Raw genomic sequence first — 27,644 nt, 5'->3', positions numbered from 1 at the left:
TGAAGTAATGATTGTTGAAGCTGAATGATGGCTATATAGGGGTTCATTATATTCTATTCTTGTATATGGTTGAAAATTTTACGCAATAAAAGTTATCATGTATCTTTCATACTTATCTTTAAGGTAAGTTTAAGGTTCAAACTGGTGGTTCTGTATGACATGAGTTGAACTTGAGAGCTCTACCTGAGTAATAATTCTAAATATTTTCCTCTCCATCATGGTATAGGCCATTTATAAATGACAATCAGACAAATCCATCTCCACATTACGACCCTGAACTGTTCTGAAAAAAAAAATGCCTTTTTAGTAATTCCCAAATTGTTTCTCCTTCTTGTGAAGGTATTTTGACCTACACTTTTAGGTCATATTAAGGCAGGCCTGTGCTGGTAAAATCTATGATTTTTAAGACAATCTTTCATTTGCAACATGGACTGAATTCTTACCTGTTCTATCTTGGCTGACGTTTTCTAGACCAAATTTATGAGAAAGAAAATCCATTTGCTTTTCTCCAGCTCCATTGTAACCATGAACAACTGGAATAATCTTTTCATATGGCTCCCTGCTTCCCTCGGCTCCTTTACAGTACATTCTTCACACAACCTCCACAGTGATCTTCAAAATGTAAATCATCTCACATCATTCCTTTCCTTAAAACCTTCCATTGGTTTCCCATTTGAAATTCTCACAGGTCTCATCTCTTAACAGTACCCCCTCACCATGATCCAGACAAACCTTGTACCATCTCAGGTTATTTGCATTTGCATGTATGTTTCTCTGCTTTGTATGCTCTTGCACAAGATCTTCATATGACCAGTTTCTTCTTGCCACTCATGTCTCAGCTCAAATGCCATGTCTTGAGTGTGGATTTCCTCTATCTACTCACCCATATGTATTTGTTTAAGCAAAGTTGCCAAAGTGTACCAGAATTACACGGAGGGCTTTGCCTACCACCTTATTAATCCTATGGTGGTAACATACTGGGGGCTTGCTAGAAACACAGAATTGTAGGCCCCATCCCACACCTACTGAATTACAGTATGTATTTTAACGATATCCCTAGGTGAATGCTATAGACTTTAAAGCTTAAAGCACTCGTCTAACATGTAATGGCTAATAGATGTCTTCTTTTTCTCTTAGTGGTTATTAAAGAATAATTAACCCAACTGACAAAGTCTTAAGCAACAGCGCTATGTATCTAGGTACATGAATTCTATTGAATGCTCACTAGTTTGAGTATAGCAGGTTATTTTTATGCTCATTTGCAGAAATCTTCCCCAAATACTTGATTTAATACTTTTCCTTTTGAATGTATATTGGTCTATGGGGAACATAATTAGATTCATTTTCCAGGATCCTGGTACTTAAGCAGGTTAATAATTTTTAGTTTTCTCTATAATACTAAGTCTTAAGTCTTAAGATGGGCAACTTTAAAAGCATTCCATCATGGTTTTAGAAAATCACAAATTTCTGAGGAATAATCATGCCACAATGATAAATTCCTGTTTAAATTCCTAGCTCATGTAGTTGTTACTTCACAAAATTCTCCAAGATGTTAAACTGCGCACAAAATTGCCTAAGAGCAATTTTAAGTGAAAAGTCTTTTAATAAAGATTGAATATTACAACACAGCTTTAAATAAACTCATAAAACCTTGAAGTGCAATAAATGCTTTTTATTGTATGCTCATTTCAATGAGTAACATTTAGAAATAATAATTCCACGTAACAGTGACAATCTTATTTTACAGCGTGTACATCATTTACAACCACATGACACACAATTTTAGATTTTCCAAATTTAATATTCTGAAGTTAAGAAAGATAAAAAATTTATTCTCAAGGAACTGATTCTTATCTGGTGCAAAAACAGAAAGGTGAACATTATTTGAAACACAAAACCACAATATAGCATGAAGTAAAATTACATTTTAATTATGCTGAACAGCTGAGTGTAAACATGAAGCAACTAAAACTTAAAAGTACACATCATATGCATTACATTTATGAACAAGATTTTCATTAAATTTCCCTAAACCAGCTTTTTATATTAAGCGCCATTTTGATTTGCAGCATGCTAACACAAAGTGTTGTTAAAGGGATGCATATTTTAAATTTACACACTGTAAACTGAATATCCACCTCCAAACTATTGGCAGCATAGTGTTTTGTTAAATACTGCATAAATACTGCCTCATATTGAAAATGCATGTTAATAACATGGTGTATAGATTTTAAAAATCAAAAATTTCAATAATGGCATAAAATTGCACCTTTAAACATTAGAGCAAGTAAGACTAGAACAATCATACTTGCTAAAACTGTCCTAAAAAAAACCTCTAAACATTATAATAGTTAAGAAAACTGTGTTCTCTCAATTTAATCTTTAGATCATTAAGAAATATAGTGCTAACTTTTGCAACACTACTGTTGCATCCATTTTAGAAAGCCACATTTGACTCAAATATACTTTTGTCATAACTGCCATACTGAACAACAATCAACTTGAACATCAGAAAAAAGGGAACTTTAATCTTTAGACCTCACCTTAGACTTCAGCACAGAATGCTATATTTAAACATCCTATCCCATGGTAAAATCTTAGCAGCTCTGAAATTCTTTTAAATAGTATTGAATTAATCTAACCAGTTTTCCAGTGAAATTTTTTTAAATGAATGCACAAAATTTTTTTTAAATGAATGCATAAAACTTGCCAATTCTGGAATTCAATTTCCAGGTACCATATAAAAGGCTCAATGACTAAGTGACTGATGGATGACCCCCACCTCATTTCTAAAATTGCGTAAAAGTGAGGTTTGCTTACCATAGTAAAGCATCGCTAAACTCTTTAATTAGGTATGATCTTTTCAGAAACATTTGTCTCTAGTATGATCAGCCAAATAAAGTGGTTGTCTTTGCTCTTCCCCTCTGTAGTTTAATTATGCATATAATACTATTTAAATAGACAATAAGGTTTTTCTGCAACCATTCTATGGTGCTCCTTAAATTCTTTAATTTTCAGAGGGCTATGAAACCCCCCATCAATTCAAATATCTTAAGATCTTTAATAAAAAGAATGCAAATTTAATATCAAGCTTTGTAACCAGATGAAAGTTTGTGAAATTATCTTCCCATGTAGCATATTATATTTTCTAAATAGCTTCTTTCTTTATATTGATCTTATTACATAAGAGCCTCTTTGTGGTGTCTCATAATATGCTGGTTTTTTTCTGATGGTCTTCGGAATCCCTTCTTGCAGAATTCACACCTGTGTGGATAGTCTTTTGTATGTATTGATATCACATGCCGTTTAAAGCCAGACGCATCTGTAGTGCTGTATTCACAATACTCACATTGGTAAATCTTCCTTCCAGTGTGAGTCTTCATATGCTTTTTGAGCTCATTTTGTTGTCTGAACCCTCTTTTGCACCTTTTACACTTCAATGACTGATCCTTAGTATGAACTGAAAGGATATGGCCACTAAGAATAAATGGATCTGATGTTTTAAAGTCACAGTGTCTACACTGATGAATCTTCCTACCCTTATGGATATCACTATGCTTTTTGAGCTCAGAAGGCCGATGGAAACCTTTATCACAGACCTCACATTTGTGAGGAAAGTCCTTAGTGTGGACAGATATGATGTGCCGTTTAAGGTCACTTGAGTTGGTGCTCTTATGGTCACAATGAGGACACTGGTGTGTCTTATGTCCTTGAAATAAATCCAGATGGCGTTGAAGCTCCCTCTCATCACCAAATGCTTGGGGACAATGCTCACATTTATATGGCAAATTGTTACCATGCTTAGACTTAATGTGAGTTTTCAGATTTGATTGATCTGCACACCTGAAGACACAATACTGACACTGATATGGCTTCTCACCAGTATGGGTTCTCATATGCTTCTTGAGTTCAGAAGGATGTCGAAAGCCCTTCCCACACTCAACACAAACATGAGGAAAATTTTTGCTGTGGACAGCCAGTAAATGTCGGTTTAACAGTCCTTGTTCTGCAGTTTCATAGTCACAGTATTTGCACTTGTGCATCTTCGGCTCCTTGTCTCTTAATATAAGTTTATTTGAACTCAGTGGACTAGCCTCTCTGTATCTTCGTGTGTATTCCGTAAATTCATGGGTTTTGTCAACTTTGTTTATAAGCTTATGGCTTTCTAAGTGGTTATGGAAACTCACTTTCTTGTTAGTTGTAAAGTCACAATCTGTACACTGATACTTTTTTCTCATCAAATGATCAGGATGATTCTTCATGTGTCTTTTCAAGAATCCCCTGGATTTAAACTTTTTTGTGCAAATATGGCAAGGGTATACTGTCAGGGGCTGTCCATCAGGGCCTATTATAACAGCTAGATTAAAAAAAAAAAAAGGGAAGTTGTGACATTTGGCCAGACTGTTTTAAAAGGGTTTTACAGCAAAGGTGCGAAAATTAGCTGACATTCACAATGTGAGAACTATACTAGTGAAATAAAATCCTGTAAGATAAAATGCATATGAAAAGCAATTTATAACAAAGTAGCTCACTAAAAAGTGAGCACTCTACCATAGACTACTCAGCTGCCAAAATGCTGTATCACATGCACTTTGCAAACTAGAAACAGGCACCCTTTATTAAGCCAACATGAAATCCTCCTTAAAAATATCATTTGGGTAAAGAGCAAACAAGCATAGTTTTATTAAGTACCAGTAAAACACTTAAAAACCCCAACTATTTAGATGAAACACAAACAGGTACATGTGAGTAGAACTACACTATAAACAACTGACTTATATTCTTGGGTTACAAAAAATACTTCTGCATTTAAAGGAATTATAATATTCATAAAGCAAAGTATTAGTATTTTACCTGTTTGCCACTGCCTGGTTTCTCCCCTTCTCCTCTTCTTAGCTTTTTGTTTAAGTACTTTATTTGTATTAATGCTATCACAAATTTGAAGGTACTGTGCTGCTGTACTGCTTCTGTTTTCTAATGCTGAGTCCAAAGTATTTCCTGAAAAATAAATCGATATACCATTAAACTACATGTATTTATACTTTTTGGTTTTGGTTAGATGAATTACTAGAGATGACATGGCATCAAGTGGCCACTGTGGTACTGAATTTCACAAAGTATATCCATTGTCTCCTTTCTTTTTTACACTCTCTCACACACATGTATATATGCAAACACTTTTAATACAATATCATGTGAAATTAACTTTAAAATATCCCAATTTACTAATCCTAAAGGAATAAACTGATAAGATGAATGTAATGTAAGAAACTTAATTCTATGACCTTAAACAAAGTCTTCGCATCAGATAAATTTCTCATCAGTGAAGGACAATCAAATTTAAGAGATTTGGCAAAGAAATTTTTATGTGTTAGTTAACCAATACAATCATGGTGACTGTAATACATGACAAACAACAGATTTCTTGTATTTATGCTTTAGAATACCTTTACTTCATGTTAAAAGTATTAAGTATTAAGATTAATTTTTTAAAGTGTTAAGATAAATGTGGCAGTCAATTTACCATAATTTCAGCGGGATCAGTGTATACAAAATAAAGTACTTAATAAAGTCTCAGTTCTCACACTATCTTATGTTATACAATTTAGCTTAAAAATGTAGACCTAAGAAACTGTTTAGCTTAAATGCTATGATACATATGCCTCTCATCAATTCCATTGAAATCTAGTTAAATTTAGAGTCAAATACCTCCTAAAGATAGAAACAGAACAGTAAGACATATTATCATAAAAAAAAAGTCTCCTTGCTTAAGAAAATAAAAACTATCAACCATGGAATAAATAACACTATATGAAGTGTATTAAAACTTGAAAAAAAAATTAAGCTGGGACATGAGTTTTATGCAACAGCTATATAAATTTACTGGTTGCCATAGAAATTAAGAAAACATTTCCACCCCAAAGAAGACATTAACAAGTGGTTGATATCATGAATAATTTTTACTTTTATGTCAAATAATTTCTATTTTATAATTTTTTCCATAGCAATCTTTTATAGCATATGTAGTAAGTGGCCTAATATTTGCTATCTTTAGGTAAATTTAAAATGAATTGCATTCATAGAATAACGCACATAAATTAATCAGTCCCTCAAAGAGGTAAACTCTTATAACTAGCTATGATCAGGCAAGTAGAGTTCAACGAATGTGTCTGTACACACAAACTAATAACCCTATATATACCAAGCAGTAAATAAAACCAGCTACTTAACTTAGATCTCACATATAATGCTCTCTCACCTGATGACTGACAGTCTTCATACCTTCGAGAAACTCTTCTTTCATCTCCTAAAAAAAAAAAAAAAAAGATTATTAAAAACTGCTAGACCAAGTATAATGATTATTGGTGGATTACATCTCAATCTACCAAATCTTACTTTGACCACCGCTCCTTGGATTAAACTTTTTTTGTTGCTGAGTTATTCCACTCCCATAGATTAGATAATTTCACACACTGAAAATAAGGGGTGCTGTCAGCATCCTTGGAACTACTAACATCCAAAAAAAGCTTACTTTTTAAATAAAACCTGGGTAGATATTTCTTTCTGCAGAATACCCTCAAAATTGAAGATGTTCAATAAATGACTGCTGAATGAGTGAACCTTTGGAAAAACCAAGTTAAGATAAATTAATGCATTTGAACAACAAAATTTTTCAAAGTAAAGAGTATACCTGAACCATCTTGTAAATTACTAGGAATGAGATAAAATAGAAAGGGAAATAAATAACTTGATAAATTTACCTTCCATTACGTACTTCCTAGAAGAGCACACCTGGATTTCTGTTCCTTTTCAAAACCTCAATATCTTATTATTTGTGGTGTTAATACATGAAATAAGTTTTTCCAAAAGGGGAATATTTCAATTTTCAAAGGACAGTCCTATTTTAGAAAAAATAAAATTTTTATGGCACTCACTTATACAGGTAGGATTTAAAGTAAACCCTACTGAAAAATACAATGCATTAAGCAAGGTTCATTTTAAATAACACAAGATATGTGGTATGAAAATCATGTAAGTAACTAGAGATGAATCGGTCCACAGCAAAACATTTTATATTAGCCAACTCATGGGGGGCATTAGCATAGCATATTTAATGACCTAAAGGCTGATCAAATAGATATGTTATGTACTTATCAGGTGAAAAAATGCCAGTGTCCTACCATATGCCGCAGCCCAGACAACAGGGACAATTGTTTTATTAACATCAGAGTCCTCAAGCTGAGTCTCAGGGAGAGAAGTTCCTTCCTCTTCCCCTACAATGACTTCCATGTAAACTTCATCTGCTATTTCAGCGCAACCTAAATTTTAGAAATAATTGCTTGTTTATAACCCCAAATATTTAATAAATGGGTAAAATTTTCCAAACAATTTAAATCTTTCAACTTTCAAGATTTCAATTTGGTTAATTTAAAAATTACATTAGGCACTTTGGAGGCTAGTGCCACTAGGAGACAATCATTCATTAGAATTCTTATTCTCCTCTTGGAACCTAGTCCTGTGAAAATGACTTTTAGATTGTATAAAACATGTGCGCTTGAAATATACTGATTTTACAGTCCATTGGGCATTGCAAATTTATAAGAGTTGTATTCCATAATTCTGCCTGATAATTCTTTGGAACTCAGAAAGCACTTCCCATAGAATCAATACTAGAAAGTGGTCCATGCTATACCACATAATATAACTTAAATGTAGTACTGTACATGCAATGAAAAATAATAAAAAAATACTAGTAACTGAAAAAGAATTAAAAATGGAGATCATTAAAACTATATACATATATATTACACAAAATACTGGTGCTCAAGGATATGTGGACACCCTCTAAGAAGCAGGATTTTCAGAGACCCTACTGATGACAAAAGCATTACGTGAGACTCATTTAATGAAATGCAGTATTGGTGTAAAAAGAATTTAAATCTAGATAGTCAATTAGTATATTTTATGTGAAATAATCCACTTAGATTTAACCTGTTATATAGAAAATTGGCTTGAATTTATGCTTTTCATTTGATTCACATACTGGGACTTTCTATTCACTATTGAAAAATGTGGAAAAAATGTGGGGGATAAAAGTATCCTTCTTCTAGTTTTCCCTTCTTTCAATTAGTCAGAAAAAGAAGTTGGTCTAAGTTTTCTATGTCCCCATGGAATTGTGGCATCAGCTAATCTAACCCTCAGTCTCTCACCTTCTACTGTGTCCCTTTTTACTGATCAGTGATTAAAAAAAATAAAGAATTTAGAGACCAAAGAGAAATTATTTAACTCTTTTTCTCTCCAACCAAATCCTCTAGACTCATTTGTTTTGATATTTTCAGCTGTGGCATATTATTCACGTTTGGGATTGGAATTCAGCTCTTCATAGCTTCTAGGGAAGGAAATTTGAGGAGTGGGGATCATAGTGCAGTACAGGTAAAGTCTATAAGCATTGTCAAAGTAATGCACTGAAGTGGAGGCTCTTCATCTTCTAGGGCAAAACAAAGCAGTTTTTGTCGCAGCATGGCAAGAAGACAGAAAAAAACCTTACGGAAGGGCTACATTCCTACACTAAAGGGAGGACAAAGTAGGCAGAGAGTAAAATGTCTTCATAAGAAAATGTGTACCACGGCAGGAAAGGAAATCTGAGGAGATTTTTTTCACCCTGTGGTACTCAGCCCCAAGAAACCTTAAGTAGCAACTACTTGGAGACCATCAAAGGCACAATAATACAATCCTGGCAGCTTGATTGGAAGAATACTTACTCAGCTAATCCCTCAGTGGCAGAAGAACAACCCTTCTGCCCTTCCACTGCTAAATTGAAAGAGAGAGGCCAACAGTGCTCACTGCCATGTGCAAAGAGCACTGGCAGTAAAATTAGACAGACATGAGTTCAAATCCTACCTTCCTCTCTTAATATTGGAATGATCTTGGGCAATTGCTTAATTTCCTTGAGCACTTTTCCTTCCATAAAACAGGGATAATACCACCTACCTCAGAGATAAGTTATGAGAATTAAATGAGATAATACGTGCAACATATTCAATAACACACACAAAGTAGATTCTCAGTAATTCCCTACATATTTGTGGGCTCTACTAAAGTCAAGAACCATACGTTGCCAATCTCTGTATTCCTAGTATCTGAAACATAGTATTTTATTTTTGTTTATTTGAAAAATAATGTATGCACAAATGGTCAAAAGGACCATTCCCTTTTAAATTAATTACAGCAAAGGGTCAGACTTATTTTATTGAACTTTGTTCCTATGTAGTGCTTGAATCTCTAAGATTGCTTTGTTTTTAAAAAAGAATGCATCATGGCTACTGATAAGTCACTACAGTGCCTTTTTTTCTTACTGATATCATCTTCTTCTTGAGAAGAATCTTTAACTGCCATGTAAACCATCTTCTCCCGCTGCATTCGGCTCTGGTCAAGCACTCCAGCTACAGAATGTCCATTGGTGTACTCACTTTCTGTGACAATTTCTGTTCCACCTTAAAAATTAAAACACATATCAAAATCAATAAGTATAATGAAATAATTCCTTAAGTTAATAAGGAGGATATATAAAAATATTTTCCTTTAGAAAAATATTCCCTCCAAATATTCCAATATGAATTTCTAAGAGTCAAGAGAATTTTCTTATAAATTGCACTTTAAATTTTCAGTCATCACTTAGAAATAACAAATGTTAACACTTACATCACACTTATATATGCCAAGCACTACATAAGTCTTTTGCATGTATCTGTGCATTAATCCTCACTATAGCCTTATAAGGTAGTTACTATCTATCATTACAGCCATTTTATGGATGAAGAAACTGAGGCAGAAGGGAGGTTAAGTAATCACCAAAGACCACTCAGCTAAATGGCAGAACCAGGCTTGAAATCCAAGCAGCCTGCCTCTAACCTCTAGCTTCTAGCCTGCCCTTAAATACCTGTAATTTCCTACTCTAAACCAAATCCCCTCCACTCATTTGCTTTGATATTTCAACTGGAATACTCTACTTATGTTTGAAAAAGTCTAAGGATCTGACTTGTTCTGTATTCTTGCTTTATATTTATATACAATTTAAAAATATTCCATCCCCAAAGAAACCTATAAAAAATCTGTACTTTGAAGGCAATATTAGAATAGTTGCCAAAAAAGATGAGTTCTAATTTCAACTATTATAACAACAAATTAAAATTAGTCTTTGTACCTATTTCAACATCATCTTCAGCCTCAGCTTTAAATATATACACTTTTATAACTTCTGAACCAAATCCATCTTCTTTAACATCTTCTTGTGAGCCATCATTGCCGATTTTTAATGGTGTGTTCCCCATATGCTCTAATTTTTCCCCAACATCATCCACTGTAAAATAAAAAGAGGAAACTATTTCAGTCAGAAAGTACCACTGACATTTAGTGGGTGTTAAGCATAATAAGTGCAACGTGAAATAATGTGTTAACCACCTACCCACTATATTCAATTAATGATCTATTATGCAACTATTAAAAGTGGTATATTTCATGAAAAAACAGTATACAAGATAGATACACTACATGATCACAATTATATTAAAAACTTATTCAAGATTTCAATTTATATATATGAAATAATCTTAACTATACAGCTTTAATTTGAATGGTATGGGAAAAGATTAAATAAACTTCCATCACGTTCAAAATTTTAAGTTAAATCCTAACACCAAAATCAATAACAGAAAATTAAAATACATAGTACTCATAAAATAAGCTGACATAAACACCAATTCCAAAATTAAATAGCACCATGTCTAAAACCAATTAACATGAAATCTAGTATTTAAAGAGGAAACACAGAAAACACCTGAATGATTTCACAACAATGGCTTTTCAGAAATCATAAAAATAAAATCTTAATAAATACTTGTAATTCCTCTTGAGTCGATGGAAGACAACTTCAAATCAGAAATTTTGTATACTTCTAAGTTTCCTATTGTAGGCTTTGCTTCAAAATCATATATAAAGATAAAGCAACAATATCTGAGGATATTACTTACATTTGAAGTATACTTTAAAAATTTGATTCTTTAAGGACAGCATTTAGCTTCAAGTGGCTATTATGTACAAGCTATGCAATGACTTATATTCATAAAGTTTATTCTTTGGACATAAATATTAAACAATATTTTCCCCCAAATATTACATGTGTACCATTTTTTATTTCAATATTTGTCCTGTCTCTATAAAAGTTGAAATGTAATCTAAATTTAAAAATCTTCTCCTCCCTCCATACTATACATATATATATATATATCATAGTATCATATATGAAACATAAAGTCACAAAGTCTCTGACTATACCTAAACAATTCCAGAACCACTGAAAACAGAATAAAGTGACATTAAAAAGTTATTAACTCAGTACTCTTAAAATATGAATTTCAGAAAGATCTAAATGGGTCAAAGTCTACTTTTTTTTCTACCTTAGTTTCAAAGTTTTGAACATGCAAATCAAAAACATTATTTTGGCCTTTCAAAATGGTGAAAAGCAACATATTTCAGAAATTCTTTTTGCAGTGCAAAGATATTTAACTTTCTGATTAAATATAAATGATTCCACATTATTTAAGAGTTCAAACAGTTTATTGTTTATGAAAGAGAGCACCTAAATGATCAAAATAAATAGAAAAAAAATTTCATTCCATCATTGCCCCTAATTCTATTACTACATTTTTGGGCAATTTTTTTTTTTACAATAGGACAGATTAAAATGAAATAAGAAAAAAAGATGATGAAGACTCTGATATTACTGATTCAATAGCTTCTCTTTTAAAATATGTTGGAAAAAACAATGAGATCACAAAAAAATTAAAAGAGTCAAGTTAAGTCTTCAGAAAAAAAAGTACTTTCTCATTCTTGGGAATAAAGACATAGGATACAAAAAAACTCAAAGTGTCCAAAATATGAGTTTCTTAGGTGGAATAACTTACAAAAAATTAATGAAAAAAAATTCTCTCATTTGATAAATACTACTTTATTATACTTCAATGGTTTAAAGTGAACACAGTTCCTTCTGGGATAAATTGAATTAAAACTATAATTCACAAAATTAAAGCTCATGAAATGAAACAGACATTTGTTTGGTCACTTCTCAACAGTTTTGTACCGTAATTTTCGCTTGAAGTGTTGAAATTACTGTTGCTATTCTGATTCCATTTATATCTTTCCTTAAAGTCCATAGCTTAGTGTATCCATTATTTTCTACTTAGATTAGATTCCTCAGAATGGACAATTTTGAAATTTATTGAGTAACTAAACTTGTTCTGTATTTAAGTTCATAGATGATGATAAAGTTATTAAATGTGTTAGTGTGCAGTTTTAAGAGATAAACCATTAACTTTACCAAGATTTATTCTATATCCTTTGTTATAGAAAGTACAAAGTTAGCAAAGACTTAATAGGCAATCAACAGACTTTAGAAATAGATCCTCAAAGACTCTTCTTAATGCAGATAATACTCAGAATATCCAAAATTCAAGCTTAACCTTTTTGTTTGTTACAAGGCTTGCAATATTCAAGTCCCGCAGCGTTGTTTCTCAATCCATACTACATCTCAGCCAATAATAAGCCTGTAATAATATACACAACACAGAAATCTACTAGCGCTAAAGAGTAAGATGCACTAATTGCCAACACTGCAAAGTTTGCTATTGTTCAATATTCTACAGCCCGTTGGCACAATTTGATTAAAATTTAATTTTACCAAAATGTACAATATAATATTCTTTTTTAAAGCTAAGTAGGCTTTTTACTGCACCCTTTTCATGTTACATCCACTAAAATTATATGGTGAATATATTATCAATATAAAGTCCAGCTGACCCTTGAACAATGTGGGGGGTTAGGGGCACTGAGACTACTCACAGTCGAAAATCAGTGTGTAACTTTACAGTTGGCCCTCCATATCTGAGGTTACACATCTGTGGATTCAACCAACCTCAAATTATGTAGTACTGTAGTACATATTTATTGAAAAAAAAGTTCCTTGTATTAGTAGGCCCGCACAGTTCAAACCTGTGTTGTTCAAGTGTCAACTGTATGTTGATGTACCACAGGGATGTGGTGAGGCAATGTGTAAAGGATCTGTATTTCACAATGTGAAACAAACAAAACTTAGTAACATTTAAATCACAAAGATATTCCACTCGCAGGTATATGTACCCAAGAGATCTGAAAATCTATGACCACAAATACTTGCACAAGAATGTTAATAGCAGCGTTATTCGTAATAGCCAAGAAGTAAAAATAATCCAAATGTCCGTCACCTTATAAATGGATAAACCACATATCCATATAATGAAATATTACTCATTGATAAAAAAGAATAAAGAACTGACACATGCTACAATATGGATGATCCTTGAAAGCATTCTACTAAGTGAAAGAAGCCAGACACGAAAGGCCACATTTTAGATGATTCCATTTATATGAAATGTTGAGAACAGGCAAATCTATAGAGAGAGAAACTGGATTAGTGGTTGCCTGATGGGTGGCAGGAGTAGGAGGTGGTGACTGCTAAAGGGTATGGGGATTTCTTTTGGGGGGAAGAAAAAATTCTAAAATTAATTATGGTGATAGTGATACAATTCTGTGAATATACTAAAAACCACTGAGTTGCATACCTTAAAAGAGTGAAGTGTATGGTATGTGAACTACATCTCAATAAAGCTGTTATATTTAAAAAAATACAAAGATGTTAACTTTTCTCTTTCACTCCTGAAACTGGTGGTTTGATGAACCATCCCATAATAACCCTACCAAGATATTTTGCTTTATACAAAACTATGTTTCTGAAAGAAATATAAGCTGATTTTATATAAAGGTAAAAAAAATAATTTGAATGCATTATATTGGCTCATTATTAAAGGAATCTCCCTCTGTAGCAAAGCTTTCTTAAAAGAAATCATCACCCATGAATGCCTTATGGGTATTAGGTATTTTTAAAGAATAGCACACCTGGGATAACCTTAGACAGACAAAGTTATCTTATATTAATTTCCAAGTTACTCAGCACAAGTGAAAGAGCCTATCTGCTAAAATAAAGAAATTGTGACATTTGACCTGAAAGAGGGAATAACTCAGATGCACTTCAGAAACCAAAAGAAGACAAACTCCTACCACTAAAACTCAGCTACTGATAAGGTTTCCTTATAGGAATAGTTAGGGATTCAGGAACACAACAGAAGTCTGTTTTAAATCCTCAACTTTATCTCTTAGAGTTGTTTGAAGATATCTTGGGAAAAAAAAACAGCCTTTTAAAATCAACATTGAGGCCTTTCAAGGCAATTTATTCTCTAACTCCTGAAAGATTCAATAGTCAACAGATACCAAGAGGTTAAAAAAAATGAATTGAAGATTAAGAGATGAAGAAAACAGTAAATAAAAATAAAATTTTGAATAAAATAAAGTAAGTGAAAATAGTAATAAAGAGAAATCAGTCCTAATTTGAGTATTCTAACCATTAGAAAAATGGCCAAGGATCTGGGTGGTGCGAAAATGGATGATATAAAAAAATTTTAATTTTTGTATATCCCATTTTCCACAATAAAAAAATTGCTGAAGTTTAAAAGGGGTTTTTAAAAAACATTGCTGTTTCTTTACTAATGATTAAGGAGCTAATTAATCCCCAATCTAAATTCCCCCGAAAATGAACCCACAGCAGTTCAAATATTATGAGCAGCACAATGTTCTTTATAATTTTCAGTCTAATTTTATTAGACTAGAAAGACAGAAGTCTTTGTATTTGACATATATGGTAATATCAAGAAAAAAATTTGAAATTAAAATATTCTAGAAAGTCAAAAAAATTTTTGTAGAATCAAATCATAGAATATATGTTAAGGTGTGCCTATTCACAATATATAAGACGTTTAAATTTTAGACCACTTTAATACCAAAGATTTTAATTTGACAAGTATCCTTTTAAAGGCATATTGAATTTATTTTGGTATAGAAAGACTACCGACTTTTGCCATACCATAACCATAGTTTTGCTTTTTTTTTAATGCCAGGTTAAGAAGTAAATATGAAGTTGCTTTTGTAATCCACATCAATTTAAAAAGAGGTAGTAACATTTGCACAGAGTTCTTTTAGTGGCTTAAACCATTCCCTTAAAAACAACGTACATATTCACTTTCAAAAACGCTTAGGAAAAAAGTTAACATTTCAGACTTCAGAAACATATTTACAAATTAAGTAAATCTAAATTGTTTTTAGTTTTAAATTCACTGATGCACACATAAAACATGCAATCACTTTCACATATACACAATTATTCTGCCCAGTAATGCACCCCCAATCAACAATGTTTTATCTTAAAAAGAAAAGAACAAAATTCCTCCCTGGAAAAGTGAAGTCTTCATCTAACCTTTACTCCTAGCATGAAGCCTTCAAATTTTATAAGAATAGACCCACTTCTTCCTCAAGTTCCATCAACAACTTATCATGAGATTTTTATTATTGTTGCTGTTTAGGCAAACCTACCACTTAAAATAAAAACAAGATATTTTTATCTTCGTCATTCCGATAGCATGTCTTAAGGACATTGTAAAGCAGTCTGAAATAAATACGTTTAAAGTATTTTTGCAGAGATTATACACACACATATATAGTCAAATAGAAAATAAACACAGGAAGAATTGTAGAATACAATCTGAGTTGATGGTTTACTTTTCAAGTATTTAACGAAAAAACTAATTACACATTTCTTAACATATTATGCTTAAATTCCTAAGCAAAACTAAACTGACAACTCCAGTACCTGTCATATTAAAAAGAAAGCAGGAGGGAGCCTATGGCTCAAGTGGTAGAGCGCATACTTAGTATGCAGGAGGTCTTGGATTCAATCCCCAGTACCTCCTCTAAAATAAATAAATAAACTTAATTACCTCCCTGCACTTAAAAAAAAAAAAAGAAAAAAGAAAGCAGTGGCCATATAAACTTTCCATTTTGAAATATATATATATATTTACCATTAAAACTTTGTATTTTTTAAACCTTCCAATCTATATTTTTGTTCTAATATATTAATAAATTGCATTATTTTACTTCATTGTGGGTATGGAGTTTCATTGAGTAAACTAAAAACACGAGCAAATTCAAAAAAACATCTCAACACAGCTTTGAAAAAAGTTCTTCAAAAAGATGACTTCCATGACTTTTATTGAAAAGATTCCTCATCCTAGAAAACCTTTCCGTGTTATATATAAATCAATCTACCAAGTAATTATGGACTTTAAATTTCACTTACACGATATCATTAAGTAGTCTTCAGAAGTGCTCTTGACATCATCATCATCATCATCATCATCTTCGGTTTTAATAGTAACTGTAGAACCAGGAACACCACCAGCTGCTTGAATCACAGTTTCTGTATCTGAATTAGTTACAAGAACCTCCTCTGATACCATCGTGGGAGAGTCGACTCCTGAAACACAGTCTTGGACCACATGTTCTAAGTGTCCATCAGGACCAGTAACAAGGTCAGCCACAAAAACCTGCTCAGGTACTCTAACGGTTTCTGTAATTAGCTCAGACGTCAAGATGTGATCACCATCATCTTCCTCTAAATCTTCTTCAATAGCAACATCAGCCTCAAGTACAGCTTCAGGAACAATTACACCTTCTGTTACTACATCAGTCTCGGTGATGATATCAGGCCCATGGACAACTTCAGCTGCAAGGCCATGATCAAGAGTTATCCCATCATCTGTGACAACATCAGAAACTAATACAGCCTCAGGAACTGAAACAACAATATGGTCTCCATCGATATGTGCAGTACCAGCCATTCCAGCCACTATAATACAAACAATTATCCAAAAAAAGTAAAGTTATTTTATTAATTAAAATTATTATACTTAGTATATCAGATGACATAAAATAGTTTTAAAATATGAAACAGCCCTGGCCAAACTATCATTTTAAAAAAAATCACACAATTTAACTGCAATAAAAATCATTACTGACCAGGAATTAGGGCAGAGGTGGGTGAAAACAATGTCAGTAAAATCTAAATTAAGACCTTAAAATTAATGTACTTTATTTTCAAGTAAAACAAAAAAGCCACAGTGAGATATTACCACATACCAATTACAACAGCTAAAACAAAAAACTGTGATAACACCACAGGTTGGGGATGCAGAGAAACTGGATCTCTTATATGTAACAGTAGCAGCCACTCTAGAAAATAATTTGAGAGTTTCTTACAAAAAACACGGTCTTACCAATACAACCTAATAATTACACTCTGGCATTTTCCCAGATATATTAAAACATACCTTTACAAAAAAAGCTGTATATGAACATTCATAATAGTTCATAGCAGGCTTTTATTCCTAGTAGCAAAAAATCGAAAACAGCCCAAATGTCCGTAAGCAGATAGATGGCCGGTTAAACCAACTCTGGCTCATCCTTACTATGGGATACTACTCAGCAGTAAAAAACGGACAAACCATTGATACATTCACAACAATCTGAATCAATATCCAGAAAATTATGCTAAGTAAAAAAAGAAAATTTCCAACAGTTACTGTACCATATAATGTACAAATGGAATCATTTATATAATATTCTCAAAATTCTACAACTTCAGGGATGGAGAACAGACTAGCAGTTCTAGTGTGAGGGGTGAAATTGTGGTGTGATGAAGGGTAGGGGGTGTGTGTGAATATATTGGCATAGCATATATATGGTGATAGAACAGTTCTGTATCTTCATTGTAGTAGTCCCTACGCAAATTAATATATGGGATTAAACTGCATAGAACTATATACACTCACACACACAAAAATGGTGAAAACCAAATAAGGTCTATAGTCTAGTTAACAGTAGTGCACCAATGTTAATTTTCTGTTTTTGACATTGTACTACGATTATATGAGATGTTACCATTTAAGAAAGATGAGTAAAGGGTATACAGGACCCCATGGACTATTTTTCTACTTCCTGTGAGTCTAGCATTTCAAAAAATTAAAATTAAAATAAAAAGGGATAGACGGGATTTCAAAATTGTAGAACAGATAAACAAGATTATACTGTACAGCACAGGGAAATATACACAAGATCAAATCTAAAAAAAAATAAAATAAAAAATAAAAAGGATGCACAAACATAAAAGGCTGCTAACATGTTACATTGAGTTAATAAAATATAAGTTTATTATATTAGAAAAAATGTATTATGAACATAAAAGTCCCTGAACTTCTTTATTTTATGAGAATTACTATATACAAAACTAGAAAGCATCCTTCTTATTGAAGTCTAGTCAGTTTACAATGTTGTATCAATTTCTGGTGTACAGCATCTTTTAACATCTGATTTGGGGAGAAAAAACTCAACTCATTTTAGATAAAGATTTGATTTGTTTATTTAAAAAGCATGCATAGACTCTAAATTGTACTGAATTCTAAATTAGTAAATCTGCAGAAGAAAAGTTTTAAATAATGTTTTTCCTGAGCAGGATGGTAAACACCAATTCCTACCCCCTTATAACTATTGTAAGGGTGTAAAATTCCTTCATGAGTAATTCTGTTATATTCTGCCTCTCTGGAGTGGTAGAGTAAACAAGTTAAGAGAATTTGTGGGCTAACTTATAACAAAATTATCTACATGAAATAATCCAGTACAAAGTTTGTTTTTTTTAACATAATGATCACTGCCTACAAAGTAATACCTGAAAGAGTGCCACTTGCTATGCATTATCCACTATTACTAACCAATTCATTATGGAAGTTGTTAGTAAGTTAGGATGGAGACGAGTGAACACTATTAATACCCTAACACATCGAGGTGGCCCACATTCTGCCTATGGAGTGTGTATCTCCTAAGCCTATCGTTCTCTCTCACCTTCTGAGCCAGCCCGCACTCTGTCTCTGGAGTGTGTATCTACTTTTACTTTAAGCTAAACACCCACCCCTACGCCTTGTTGCCTCTCTGGCCTTCTGAGATGGCCTGCACTGGGTCTATGGAGTGTGCATCTCTCTGAATAAACCTACTTTCACTCTAAAAAAATACCCTAACACATCAAAAAATAACAATGAGAAGGGAAAGGTGCCTTTCAGGATCACCTTCCTTTCAACTCTTCTGTATCTTTTCCCTATTCTCAAACTCTCAACTGAACCATCGTATTACCTCAAAATGACACAGCCCTCAACCTTAAAAATCTGGTAGAGAAAGGGAGTATGTATAGAACAAATACTTTCTATTCCCTCATTACTCCACTGGCCATTTCTGGAGGTGAGGAGAAGGTGGGGGTTCAAATTTAGTATTCAATCAGAATGGAAATGTGGTTTTTAGTAAGGAAAAATTAAATGTTATGCCTATAAAATTCAGAGTATTGAAATTCCATGTATATGAACAACAAAATTAGTATTTTATAAAATCTTTTCACAAGTCAGACTTAAATTGTGAGAAATTCCATTTATTTTAGAGCATTGTTGGAAGCTAATTTGGTTCCTGAGAGTAGACACTAGGGAAGAATGGAAGGACAGAATAACGCAAGTGCTAGCTTGGGTTCAGATTAACCTGTTTGGGAGAATTCTAAGATGAAATAAGTGTTTTTCAGCTTGCTTAGCTTTTACTCTAGCAGGAACTTGTAGGTCAAAATAAATCAGGGCTAAACCAAAATGAATTCAAATATGCTTGTTTACCCTAGACCAAGAACTGATGAATTCCCTATAGGGTACTAGAAGATTACTCAGACCAAGATCCAAGATGTCTTTTATTAAATTTTGTTCTTTCCTCTTATCAGTTCATCTGTTAGATTCCACTGAATTTCTAAACAAAGTCACTTATTTTAGCTATACACAAGCTATATTTATTGAGTACTGACTATGCACCAAGCAACCTAAATCTTTTACATATATTACCTCATTTAAGCCTCAGAACTGTATAGTATGGTGTGTTATTATCCCCATTTTAAATATGAAGGAACTATCGTTTATAGAGGTTAAATAAGATTGCCCAAGGTTTAAGTTGGGAACTGAATTCATTGTTTCACCCCAGACTGGCTTTTTTTCACTTGGTTAAACGAGGAGAATAGAATTTATTTACTCTAGAGACCGTTTTTTTTTTTTTAAATAAATTTATAGGATTAACCAAGTGAACCACTACTAAAGGAATAGTTTGAGAAAGAATGAAAAGACCTACCAAAAAAGTCAATCATTTAAATGTTAAGGCATTCAGTAAGCAGCATTAAAGAGCATTAAAAATTTATCTCACTAGGTAGCAAATTAGAAATGATATGAAGAAAATAATTTAAAAAGTGTGAAATCAATTAGATAACCAGGTAACAGTAAGAAACAAGTCATCATTTCCCTTCTTACTAAAGTTATTACATTTAAATGTGAATACCTGGAATCTCACCAGAAGGACAGCATAAAATTTGGTATTTGCTGGGTCTGTCTTGGGCTACTAAGAAAGACTATTTTGTTGCTGAAATCCCAAAGCAATATGGATTCTTTTTAGCAATGAAATCTTAACAACTAAACTAAATGGCACAGATTCCAACCATTATACTGAGATGTGTGCAAAATTATTACATAAAGTATACTACTATAAAATTTAAACTCTCAAATATCCTTCAAAAGAAACTGTTCCAATACATTTCTGAATTAAATTAATAGTTCAGATTCTTAATATAGTTGCTACCCCTTTCCAACCAAGAACCTTACAGAATTTACAGATCCTGTACCACACAGTGTGCTTACCTGGCTAGCGCTACCTATGTATGGTAAACTCTTGTTTCACAAATATCATTAATTTATGAGACTTCAGATAGATATCTAAGTTTTGATGTTAGCCAAAACTTAAAGAATGTATCTAATTTCTAATGAAATTTTAGAATTTGGAAAGGTTAGTATTAGATATAATAAGGGATTAATTAAATCTGAAGACACTGAGGAGAGACAATGGAAAGAAAAGTAAGAGGAACTCCAAGTAAATGTTCACCAGCACCAATTAGACATTTTTTTTCAATCTTTGAAAGGAATTAAGCTTTACCTGCTAATGGGCAACTTCTTTAGGACTGAAGGAGGTTCTGGCACTGTACCAAATGCCAGAGGGTAGGCAATATTTTGTATTAAATGGAAGAAATAGTGTGTTTCTTCTACTTAAAATGTCTTATTTTTAAGAGGTAAAAAAGTTGACATTTCAACCAAAACTTAATTTACCATACTGAATTTCAAGTGTGCCAGTATTTGAAAAACTCTCTCCAGCAAAGAATTCACAAAATTCTTTTTGAAATCTTACTCTTCAGCTCTTTGTCCTTCTTCTAGAATTTATCCCTTTTTCACCTAAAATCACTTCTAAATCATCCCTAATCAACACAACTCACTTCTGACTCAGCAGAATAAATCTATGATTCCTTTCTATTCATCAATTAACTACATAGTCATCTCAATTCCCACCACACTGAATCTTGATCTACGCACTGCAGCTTTATCCATCAGACAGAATATCAAGGAATCATAGAACTAGAGAGGACATTAAATGTTATCTAGTTCAAACCCCTCATAAAAGTGAATTAAGTAATTTGCTCAAGTTTACACAGATAATTAATAGGACTGCCAAGACTAGACTCCAGTTCTTCTGACTCTCATTACTGTGGGCTTTACAACAGGAGACACAAAAACATACTCAACCATATTATCTGAAAACAGTAGGAGCATTTTCTTAAGTATCACTTGTTGTAATCCCCCATTCCTAATTTCATCTTTGACAGTTCCACAATAGCTCATGTTTCTGTTTACTTTTTATCCCAATTTACCATTTGTCTTTTCCATTCTCACTCTGATCTTCTCTTTAATTCTTACCACCCTCTCCCTGACTCTTATACTTCACTATCTTCTATCATTCAGACTGACTCTGCCCAAATTCAGTTTCTTTGCTGACTGTCAGTGGAATCTTAGCATCTTCATCAAAATGACTACTGTTAAGAGGGTACTGAAAAATGTGGCCACACAAGTAGGAATTTTTTTCTTTTTCAAAAAAAGAAAAATGTAATGCTATTAGTAACAACTTTCTGAGGATATGGCATCAGAATATGATTAATCACCTAGTGCAAGATATTCCTCTATCACTATATAAACATCTAACTTCTTTGAAATGACTGAAGTGCTTACTTTTTTACCTTTAACAATGCAACTTAAACTGTATTTTAGAAAACCAATTTAGTATCTCCTACATGCGAGAACTGATGCAGGTATTTATGCAAATTGGGTTTTCATTTCCAATGATATATTACCACTATATTCCAAAGTTCTTTACCTCAAACTGCCCACAAAATTATAAGAATGATTTTAACTAGACTACTGACACATAGCTTCACTTTAAGAAAATAAGCCCTACAAATGTGCTTTCCCAGCAAAAGAGCAATTTTTCCTTGTAATTACCCCCTTCCTTAATATAGATTTTATATTTAGCATGTTCTGACTTTTCAAAAAGAAAGAAAAAAAATACAACAAAGAAAATGCTTTACCAAAATCCTGCATAATCATGGTATGGGCCATTCTAGAGTCTGATGTGTGTAGTCCAAGACTTCCAACACCTGAATCCATACTTAACAAAATGCATTCACAAATCTCTGTAAAAGAAATGGTTTTAAAAATAGTTTAAATACATTTAGGCTACAGCCAGCAGTTTTGAGAAAAAAATGGCTATTGAAAATGTGTCTCTCAACCAGGTGTGCAAATCTCATTACAAAGGAAAACAAAACAAACAAACAAAAACCTCTATTAGATGACTTATGTGACAACCATAAGTAAAAGAAGGGCCAAGTGGAAGTAAACCAAAGATAATGGAGAATAAGCACAGTAAGGGTGATGAGCCATAGGGAAGTGATAGAAACAAGCAAAAGAACAAAACTGTAGCATTGAGGTTCCAGTTAAAATATAGGTTATAAAAGAAGAAAAGGGAGAACAAGATGACAACAGACAATAGTTGGGATATTTATACATTACTAGAGGACTCAGATGTCTAGTATTAGTGAATTTCATCCAGTGGCTCTCATCCATTTCTTCCAGACCCAGATCAGCCCTGCAGCGTAGCTCTGCAGATAAACTTGTGTTTCACCTCTGGATCCCGGGGTTCTACTTATAATGTAAAATGTTCTATCCCAGTATCCCTGGAGTTCTTTGAGCCAGTAAGGACGTCTGGCCTCACTCTACTACATTCTCTTGTCTCACAGTTTTGAGGACTCATGAAACATGACTGCTTCCTAAATATGGTAAAGATAAGATCAATCACATACAAACATTTAGCAAATTGTTTCTTTCAGAATATCTTTTACTTGTATAACTGATAGCTTTAATTCTATAACTGATTTTTTTCATTAATGATTAATAAAGTCATGCTAGCCTCATGTTAGTTTTAAAAGCAAGGGTTCAACCTATTTCATTTCAAATCACTTACCCTATATTTAAGACCACCAGACAGTATGGAACCAAAAGTCAGATTCTGTCACTCAACATATTTCTTACAACTGTGTGTATACTTCCCTTTCAACTATAAGATTCTAAGTAAATCAGCCAAAAAATCTGTCAATTTTATAAAACACTTCCTCATTTTTAGTTGAGTGGTTAATAAATTGGGCTATATTGCACAAAAGATGAGGTTACATCATTAAGTTTTAGAAAGTTTTAGAAAGCTGCCATGTAAGACAACTTAATCTATCCTTAAAAAAAGTACAGGAGATCACTAAGAATTTTTTCCCCTTGCCTCAAAGTTCTATAGGTGTACCGGAGGCAGGAGAGACTCACAGAGTAATCTTTATCAACATTTGAGTCATGTATATCACAATTCTACAGCAGTAGGTGACATCTCTGTATATTAAAACAATTCAAAAAATTACTTTCTGTGTGAGCAAAATTACAAATTTTTAGAAATTCTTAGCTGTATTTTCTCTTTTCAAATACCATATTGTTTTCTGCCTTCAAAATGAGGTCTAGAAGGGCCAAGAGAGTTCACAATAAACTACCTATATGTCCACAGAGATAAATTAAAATGCCAAAAGTATTTATTTTTAATTTAAAATAGTGTACTATTTCAAATTTAATTAGAGCAACCGCTTTCTTTACCACGTAACTAATAGAACAATTACGAACATCTTAAAAATGTTTTAAACATTTAATTTTGTTTAATTATTAAATAAGATAAAACATTAAGTAATTTGTTAATCACCTTAATATGAGTGTCTCGAAGAAACTGTAGATTTTCTTACATATTGTAAAATACAGTCTGCAGCAATTTCTTTTTGTTATTGTTCCTTCTGAACTATTATTTTCTTTGGAAAAACGTCCTTTTTACCTATTGTAAAAATACACTCAACATTAGATATGTTAAAACATTGCCAAATCTCTTACACAACTTAAAAATTTTTCGTCACACTTTAACATTCAGGGTGAGTTTGGGAAGGGTTCATAAGCTTAAATCTGTCAATCAAAAAGCAACCGAAGGGATTCTAACAGAAACTACCTACGACGACATAAGCAACGTTATTACACTGAGAATTCGACCACTTGACTAAACCAGTATCTTCTCTAAAACGTATTTTAAAAATCACTAGCAACACCCTATTTTGTAAAGTGAAAGAGAACCGACCAAGGGCAAGCTTTATCCTTGCCAAATCCATAGAGAAAAACCTGCACTAGTGCTCAATGAAGCGTAAAATTTAACACATAGTGCAACTACTAGGGGGAACATCACACTGTAAGAATACCAAATAAATAAATTGGAGCACCTTTCTCCCATATAGGAAGTTTCAATAAGATCAATAATGAATGAGGTCTGAGAACAGCAGTGTGTTAAGTATTCAATAGCCAATAGATAGCTAGGCTTCTCAGTCTTCTCGAGAGTGTGTCTCACATCCTCATTGAATGGAGGTAACCACCAAGTACGCCTCAAGTAAACATCTTTCCATCATTGCACGAGGAACAGGAATCACAAAACAAAAATCAAATCAAAACAAAACACATCTTGCTCTCATCCGATCCCTCTAAGCACAGCTCATTCAGGACCTAGCTTCGGGATGATGTAAATAGGGTGAGGGACAGAAGAGAAATCCTAAGGCGGCAGAACAAGAGAATGCGAAAGTAGTATTTGCAGAGATAGGAGACAAAGGAGCCCTGGCAAGTAGCAGTATTGCAGCTTTGGACGCAACCCTCTTCCCGCAGAAGTCTCCCTTTCCCACGATCATGCCAAGTTTCAATCATTTTGAGCAGAATGCACACACGTGCCCTCTCCAATATTACCCATCTGACTGGATCTTAAACCGAAAGAGAGAACCTTCGCAGTGGAGAGGCAGGGAGAGAAGAGACAAGAATACCCTTTCCCCTCCTCCCTCTCACTTGGTGCAGCGGTCGCCACCGCTGCTACCCACGCCGTGCTGCCCAAACCCTCATCCTCCTCCTGCTCCCTCTGCCCCGCTACACGGGAGACGGCTGGGAACCAAAATGGTGGTGTTTCAGCGGAGACGACAGTTGCCGCACACGGCCCCCCCCGAACAGCCCCCCCCCCCGTCTCTGCCGGCTCCCTAGCCCCTAAAATGCCCGATTCGTTGCCACCTTCTCGCAAACGCCGCCATCCCTCGCGCATTCCAAGGTTACCATTCGCCGCGGGCGAGGGCGAGGGCGAGGGCGAGGTGGGGGGGGTGGGTTGCAAGTGAAAGGAATATTGGGGGGGGGGTCGCTGAGAGAAAATGCCAGGGGAAGCCGCATTCTTCACTTCACCGTTTTGTTTTCCGCCATTTTCCCCTCACCCTAAACCACCGACGGGCTCAGCGACGGCTCTCGCCCCCGGGGGGGCTCTGGCCTGAGAGCAGAAGAGGTTGGCTGAGGGGGGAAGTAATTCTCTCAATTCCTCCAGCCACCGGCTGCTGCGGAGAACTGTCTGTCCGAGGGGGAGGGAAAGCTTAGGACTAGACGCCACTTCCATTGTTCCCTTTCGCCCTACACTACACGCTGGGTGGGAGCCTCTCCTCCAGTCACGCGAACAACACTGAGCTCCGCAGATCCAAGTCCGTCCACTTTCTCCTCAGGAGTCTCCTTACCTGCCGCCGCCGCCGCCGCCGCCGCCGCCGCCGCCGCCGCCGCCGCCGCCGCCGCCGCCGCCGCCGCCGCCGCCGCCGCCAGTTGGATTCTGACCGCGCTCCGGATTTCTGCGGGGGGCGGCAGCTGTGGATCCGTAAGCTCCTCACATTCGGGTTTCCGAGGTTCCGCAGCTCAAGCCAATCACAAGCTACTCTGCGTCTGTGAGGCGCGCCGCCCCGTCCTCCTTTATATCGCTGCTGACATGCTGAGGTTGCATTACGTCACGCTCCCCTTGCTGCAGGGTAGGGGGCCGAGGAGGGAGCGCGCGCAGGCGCGCGCGCGCTGTAGATCGAGAAGCCCGCGCTGGGTTTCTGCTGGGAGACCTCGAGGACTTCCAAGTGGGGGACTGCAGCGCAGGGCGAGTCCCAGTGCGCGAACCTCGATCTTGGCGCGCCCATGAGGAGTTTCCGTGGGAAGATTTTCTGTTTTCCAGGTTTCCCAGGGGAGAGGGAGGGGGAGAGGGGGAGGGGGGAAAATCAATGACTGGATGGCCACTCACTGAACCTCTAATAGCTGTTGGACAACGTTAAAAAAAATCGTCCCTACCCTCGAGGATTTGACCAATTAGGCTGACTAGAGAGATGAGAGGTATGCCTCCCCCAAGTAAAACCCTTGCGCGTTTTGCAGTTTTCCTCTTTCCCTCCTTCATTCCTTTTATATTTCGTAACGGTAGACAATTTGATGAAGAAAGTAAAGTGAAGAAGAGCATAGAAGGGAAAGGTGGACAAGGGACCTAAATGAAGTGAATACTAAATATCTCTTGCATGTGCCACTTTCAGCTTGTGGCTGAACAAAATGGGAGAACGGAGAAATTCAGTGGTGACGGGTGGGGAAAAAAGTGATGAGATGTGACTAAAAGGTTGCATTTGCAAAGGACCTTATGTTCTGAAAATTTAGATCTAGTACTACAAGCATTTAGAATGAATAGCAGTGTTTAAAAAGAGAAAGTTTACGATCCTTTAAAAACAAGGTAACATTACCTTTGCCTAAATTGAATATTTTACAAATAAAAGATGTTATTGTTCTTGATTAGCTAGATAATTTCTCCAGGTCTCTATAGTCTAATATACCACTCGAGGTTTTGAGAACAGTAGAGGAAACACGGTGTGAAAGCCCTGGCCTATAGAAGACCAGGAGTCGGCAAACTGTATACAGAGCCAATTTTAGTCTTTGAGGGCTCTAGGGTCTCTGTCACAACTATTCAGGTCTGCAGCTGTAGCCCCAAAGCAGCCATAGACAGTATGTACATAAATGAGCATGGCTGTGTTCCAGTAGAATTTTATTTATGGGCACTGACATTTGGGTTTTGTGATTTTAAAGTGCCATAAAAATTATTCTTCTTTGAGTTTTTGAAAAACTATTTAAAAACCTAAAAAACATTCTTAGTCTCAGGCCATTAAAAAAATAAGCAGTCATCCAGCTTTGGCCTGAGTGCCAGTTTGCTGACCCCTGAACGTATTATTTGTTTACACTTTTATTTTCCCTCCAGATGAAGAAAGGTATTTTTATGAGTGTATTCCCAGACAT

At 34.6% G+C, this 27,644-nt stretch overlaps 1 protein-coding gene across 5 annotated transcripts; it reads right to left on the bottom strand.

Annotated features, from left to right (window-relative positions):
- Positions 1–1,651: 1,651 nt before the first annotated feature.
- On the bottom strand, positions 1,652–26,175 carry ZNF711 (zinc finger protein 711). Of its 5 annotated transcripts, none has more exons than XM_074360067.1 (10): positions 26,078–26,175; positions 22,987–24,336; positions 22,511–22,615; positions 16,283–16,831; positions 10,205–10,360; positions 9,357–9,494; positions 7,182–7,319; positions 6,260–6,307; positions 4,855–4,998; positions 1,652–4,357 (listed from the first exon to the last, which is right to left on the bottom strand). In XM_074360067.1, the coding sequence occupies exons 3-10, from the start codon at positions 22,587–22,589 to the stop codon at positions 3,180–3,182; spliced, it is 2,430 nt and encodes an 809-aa protein (XP_074216168.1). In that variant the 5' UTR covers positions 22,590–22,615; positions 22,987–24,336; positions 26,078–26,175; the 3' UTR covers positions 1,652–3,179. The 5 variants fall into 5 exon arrangements, with proteins under 5 accessions (XP_074216168.1, XP_074216167.1, XP_074216166.1 ...); XM_074360066.1 differs by having other exon boundaries at positions 22,992–24,336; XM_074360065.1 differs by having other exon boundaries at positions 22,511–23,248; positions 24,211–24,336.
- Positions 26,176–27,644: the final 1,469 nt, after the last annotated feature.

The sequence above is a fragment of the Camelus bactrianus genome, chromosome X (genome assembly GCF_048773025.1).
Source record: "Camelus bactrianus isolate YW-2024 breed Bactrian camel chromosome X, ASM4877302v1, whole genome shotgun sequence".
NCBI classification, from domain to species: domain Eukaryota; kingdom Metazoa; phylum Chordata; class Mammalia; order Artiodactyla; family Camelidae; genus Camelus; species Camelus bactrianus.
Note: the sequence above shows the minus strand (reverse complement) of the source record. Positions and strands in the feature narration are given on the sequence as shown.